The 6000-nt window shown below is 44.2% G+C and overlaps 1 protein-coding gene across 1 annotated transcript in view; it reads right to left on the reverse strand.

The window, feature by feature from the left end:
* Positions 1–5556, reverse strand: part of Tomm70 (translocase of outer mitochondrial membrane 70) — a 32558-nt gene extending 27002 nt beyond the window's left edge. Inside the window, exon 1 of the mRNA XM_028867526.2 lies at positions 5076–5556. Coding sequence (XP_028723359.1) covers positions 5076–5405 — 330 coding nt within the window. The 5' untranslated portion in view covers positions 5406–5556. The remainder of the gene's footprint in view (positions 1–5075) is intronic.
* Between the last annotated feature and the right edge of the window lie 444 nt (positions 5557–6000).

A 6000-nucleotide genomic window follows, 5' to 3' on the forward strand; every position in this document is an offset into this window, starting at 1 on the left:
ACATTACTCTGTGCAAAAACTTGTCAAATAAGAGGTAAAAGCTGCCCACCATGTCTTGAAGAGGCAATCCTCTGAAAAACAAGTTACAGTTTGCAATAGAAGTTCTAGGTATTAAGTTTCAGTGCCAGTAAATTGTTAATGAAAGTTGCTTATAATCTTCTCTGAAATCAAAATGACCAATGAACAGTCAAAAAAGTGTTTCAGGGAGGAAAAACATCAACCCAAAAGAATTAATAGGCAGACTTTAATTCTAGCACTTGGGAGGCAGTGGCAGGCAGATATGTGAGTTTGAGGTCAGCCTGGTCTACATAGAAAGTTCCAGGACAGCCAGGGATACACAGAGAAATGGTCTTGGGAGGGAGGGAGGGAGGGAGGGAGGGAGGGAGGGAGGGAGGGAGGGAGGGAGGGAGGGAAGGAGGGAGAGAGAGAAGAAAGGAAAGGAAGAGAGAAAGAAAGAAAGAAAAAGAGAAAGAGAGAAAGAAAGAGAAAGAAAAAGAAACAGAGAAAGAGAAAGAGAGAAAGAAAAAAAGAGAAAGAAAAAGAAAGAGAAAGAAAAAGAGAGAAAGAAAGAAAGAAAGAAAGAAAGAAAGAAAGAAAATTAATAGACATAAAAATGTACAAGACACCAGAAAAGGACAGGAATCTAAAAACAAGTCTCTTGACATCCTGAGTATGTTACAGAGTGTGTTCAAAGTGATATACAATTGGCAACAGCAAATTACTATAAATTCTTAACAAACATGTAAAATTATCTTGTAATTGTTTTTTTTTTGTTGTTTTTTTTTTGGTTTTTCGAGACAGGGTTTCTTTGTGTAGCTTTGCACCTTTCCTGGAACTCACTTGGTAGACCAGGCTGGCCTCGAACTCACAGAGATCCACCTGCCTCTGCCTCCCGAGTGCTGGGATTAAAGGCGTGCGCCACCACCGCCCGGCTTGTAATTGTTTTTTTTAAAAGATTTATTTTTTTGGTGTTGGGCAGTTCATAGCTTTAATCCCAGTACTTGGGAGGCAGAGGTAGAGGGATCTCTGAGTCTGAGGCCAGCCTGGTCTACATAATCTTCCCAAGCAGCTATGAAATCTGATGCCTCTGGTCTCCAGGAGCACCTTCACTCAGGTGCACATAACCATACTTGTACACACACAAACACATAAGTAAAAATAAAAAAGACTAAAATAAACTAGAAACATCATTTAGGAAAAGAGAATCATTTCATTTCAAGGAAGATTATGACAGCAAACCATCTTAACCCTTCACTAACATGTTTAAATACTATTCTGGCATAGATCTGTGGTTCCCTAATACTTTATGTGGTATAATATCTGTATGGCTAAAAATCTTGAATATCACAATGGCTACTTTCTCTTATCATTGGATTTAAAGCATAACTGAATACAAAATTATTATGAAATCAATAAATTTATGAACTCAACACCGCTCTTAAACTAATGCATATTTATTAGTGCATTAGGATACCAGGTTTAGTGCGTATTTGTTAGTCCTTTGAGGTTGATCAAATCTAGAGCGTGAAGTGTCATGAATAAAATAAGAAATCTTCCAATTTTGAAAATCTGTAATTCAAGTTTTGAAAAAACTACTGGAGCAACATGGAACACTGATAGATTTTACAACTGCTTAAATGGAATAAGGTTTCATACTTTACTTCAATCTTAGAAGCTATCAACCATCAGATATTTTCTTTAACGATATCTTGAAATTCTAGTTACTTAAAACCAACATGAATAGCTTTACATTTTTCTTCCAAGTTTTTGCTACCTCATAAAAGTGGTAATTGGATATGGTCCACATCACACACATAAACATCCAATCCACTAGACAGAAACTCTGTAATATCTCTAGTTCATTTTACATTTTTGGGCAAACATAAGCCCTAAGACAAAACTAAACAGGCTTTCCATTCACTCTAATAGTAAACTCTGAACAGATACTTGTTGATTCCTAATCCTCTTTAAAATGTAGTTATTTCTCAGCTGGAGATATAACACAGCCTTAGAAACCTTCTAGTTTTCCTTCAGCTAAAACAAATGCTCATCTATTCAAATACAGAGCAAGTCCTTCAACCACAGGTAATATATAAATTAGGATGAACAGTCAGTTACATTCAGACATTCATAATGACACTAAGGAAATTCATTTTTAAAAGACAAAAATAGTCTTCAATATTTATTGTTACCAACAGTTAAAAGTATACATTTCAATTAGAAAATATGAAGATTTCTAATGTTGCCTTGCTAAATAATAATCTAGTAATTCCTAGAACACATCTCTAAATTCTACCTGGTGCAGTAAGAAAATGGTATATGCAAGTGTTTTGCTCAGTTTTATTTTGGAGCAAACATAATCATTTTAAAGCAGTCCAAGTTACACAGAGAATTCAACAGAAGTCAGGTCAATCAAAATTATTCACTATAAAACTATAAACCACTTATAAAATACGAAAATCATTGGCTGTAGACAATGCTGCAAAACTGAAAAGAGAATTAAAGAAATCTAAATTCTAAAAGAGAATTTACTAATTCTTTCCAAACCAACAGTAAAAGGATGCCTGGAACAGGGGATGTGGCTCAAATTACAGTGTAATGCTAAAGCAGTTTCATATGTAAAACTCTTCATTTATTTTTTAATTGAGTGTGTGCTCACTTATGTGCACCCATGTACAGGTGTCCTCGAAGGCTGTAGATACTGGGTCCCTTGGAGCTGAATTACAGGCATGAGCTGTCAGGCACTGGTGCTGGGAATCAAACTCCTGTCCTCTCTGCAAGAGCAATATGCACTCTTAACTATTAAGCTACTTCTCCAGGCCAGCTCCCTTATTAATTTAATTATATTTATAATTACGACAGAACCAAGAACTCTTATGAAACTTATTTATCTCCTATTCCAGATTAAAATTAAATAGACATTTTGTACATGAAATTTTCACATGTACAAAATTTCATACATGCCGGGCGTTGGTGGCGCACGCCTTTAGTCCCAGCACTCGGGAGGCAGAAGCAGGCAGATCTCTGTGAGTTCGAGGCCAGCCTGGGCTACCAAGTGAGCTCCAGGAAAGGCACAAAGCTACACAGAGAAACCCTGTCTCGAAAAAAAACAAAAAAAGAAAAAAAAAATTTCATACATATGGAAAAGATGTATGACAATGGATAACCAAGTCAGAGAATGTTCTTGACAACCATCTTCACCGGCACTCACAATCAAACCAGAAACAAGCACTTAGAAGAGGCCTTTGCTAAAAATATGCTTACAACTTCACTCTGGCCCAAAAGAATAAAAGCCTAACAACCCAGCATTCATTTTGTGTCTGCCACATTCAGTCCAACTAAAGGCAGCGGTTTCATTGTCCTTAACCTTTTTCCGAGTCACCTTGGATTCCAGTAAGAACAAAACTTCAGAGGGCAGAGCACCCTTCAGATGAGGGTAATTATCCTGGAGTCCACACCCTGGAACACAGTAATCATCTTGTAGGAACCAAATTAATCCCCTTAGGAGCCCTGCACCCAGCCCTCCCACCTTGCAGGTTCAGATTGGAGACAAAGGTCAACCATATCACTCTTGACCACAGCTGCTTAATTATACATATCTCTTGTCTGATTCCTTCTCTTCTTAAACCTTAAGTTCTAGTGAGCAGCCTAAAGACAAACTTGGGGGTTACTGGAATCTTCTATCTGTCCCTCTTTCCAGGCGGCCACACTAAATAAACCTCTGCTTTTTACCATTACTTATCTCTGAAACTGGCTTCTTGGGGTTGGTAGTCCAGCACAGTTTGCACAGTCCAGTGCCCAGGCTTTCATCCTAAATGTTAAAATTTTGGTTTAACATTGTTATTGCTGGATGAAATAGAAGTGGCTTAATATTTTAATCCTCTTAGCCTACTAGGACGCCAGTGAGATAAAGTGGGCTCACCAATGCTCCACAGGCCAATCTAGAATGACATCTCAGTTCTTAAAGATCATGGTTCCCTCTAACATAGTAATTTCTAGTTAGAAATAGACTATTTCCCCATAGGAAAGAACAAATGGCTTTCTTTCGGAGCTCGTACAGCGAGTCACACACGGTAAGCACTATCTCTACAGTCATGTATCAGAACTTCTCCCGAAGCTACTTACTAAACAAATAAAATGGGTCTTTAGTCAGGGTAGAATGAAAATGACTGTCATTCATTTAACTGTACACAATTTTTCTCATGACCATAAGTGTATATAGGTTGCACGTGTATAAAGAATTTACTGAATTATTACTGGTAAGTCTCTCTGAACTCGATTTACCCTGGTAATACCACCATATAACTCCAGATCTAGATAAAGCCCCTTACCTCACTCAATCTCAGGCCATGCCAATTCTCCACACAGCTGTCAGATTTGTCAAAAAGATTTAATAGATCACCAGATCAAAGCAATTCATCACTCCAATGCTTGTTCTAACACCAGAGACTCTTTACCAGACATATCAGGCTTGGACACATGTATACATGCAAGTGAAGTAGAAAATTTTAAGATGCTTTCAGCCCAAGTATGTGGGGGGGGGGGCGGACCGCTAATTTACTCCTTAGAAACTGGCTTATTTCCTATACACAAAGCTACCTAACGAATTTTTCCAATTTTGTCCCGTAGTTGCTCAACTCCCCCTTCCAAAAGAGGAATGGCTCGTTAGTTATTAAACGGTTCTTAGTAAAGTTCTGGCCTTGGGAATCACAGGAAGAAATCACGTCACAACTCCCATCGCTCGTGAAATTTACCTTTCTCCGCTTAATAGAATTATTACACTGGTACGTGTTTCCCATCCCTACACCACTGGGGATAAATGCTGTGTCACTAAGAGGACACGCAAAAGATTCTGCTGGACCCCAAAGGAAATGGTTCAAGAAAATCTCTAAGCTAGCCTGCCAGGAGCTGCCACTCCATTCCCTACCAAGGCAACCGGGAGCGACTCTCGGGTCCTCCGCGGCCACTCGGCGGTTTCCGACCGGTGGGAGGGCCCCTCACCCGCACCACGGGGTCAAGGAAGGAAAAGCTGCATCCGCTCGTTTCCACCTCTGCGGCCCCGGGCGGCTCCTCACCATTTCCAGGGTGTCGCCAGAGCCGTCGGGGTGGCCGCTGCCCAGGGCCGGACTGGCCCTGCCCTCCGGGGTCTTCCGCTCGCTGTTGCGCTTCAGGCCGCTGGCGTCGCCCCGGCCTCCCGCCTCCTTGCGCCTTCGCCTCCGGCTCCACAGGTACATGGCCCCGGCACCCAGCAACAGGGGCGCCCCGATGGCCAGAGCCACGTGCCATCGCGGCAGGGTCCCCGAGCCCGAGCCGGGGCCCGCAGTCCCGCTGCCACCGCCCACTCCATTCCCAGAACCGGGCGCCGCCGCCGCCATCGCCGCCTCCATGGGCTTAGAGGCGGCCATGACGACTGTCCTCCGCCGCCGCCGCCGCCGCCGCGCCGGTCGCGGGCGCCACGGTCACCGGGCAGCGTGGGGAGGAAGCCGGGAGCGTGGAAGAAAGCAACGCGCGAGCGAGCACGCCAGGCAGCACGGGCGGACGACAGAGAAGGGCCAGAGGTCACCGGAAGCCCGGGGCATGCCGGGCTAGACCCGCGGCTGGGCCCGCCCCTCTCGAGTGTGTAGGGGAGAATCACTTCCGGGGTCAGGAGGCCGGGTCTGAGCCGGGCGTTCCGGGTAGCCGGACTTCCCTTGTGCCTGGCGCCGGCTTACAGTCCCTTGGTGACAGCCGACCTCTCCTCCTCCTCCTCTTCCAGGAGGGAAGGAAGGGGGCCCGGTCGCCAGTGGAGCGAGGAGGGGGGCTGTCCACGGCGAGATCGGGGCTCAGGGATCCGCAGGGGGGCAGCAAACAGGAGCGTTGGGAGTGGGCGGGAGCGCAGAAGAACTGTGGAGGTCATTGGCCGGCAGGGTCGGGGGGCCTGGCCTCCCCAGTTGATGGGTGGGTTTGGGGACCCCGTGTGGGGGTTGTGGCTGTGTGTGAGGAAAAGGTGAGGACACTGTG

Source organism: Peromyscus leucopus, chromosome 12, assembly GCF_004664715.2.
Source record: "Peromyscus leucopus breed LL Stock chromosome 12, UCI_PerLeu_2.1, whole genome shotgun sequence".
Lineage (NCBI taxonomy): Eukaryota > Metazoa > Chordata > Mammalia > Rodentia > Cricetidae > Peromyscus > Peromyscus leucopus.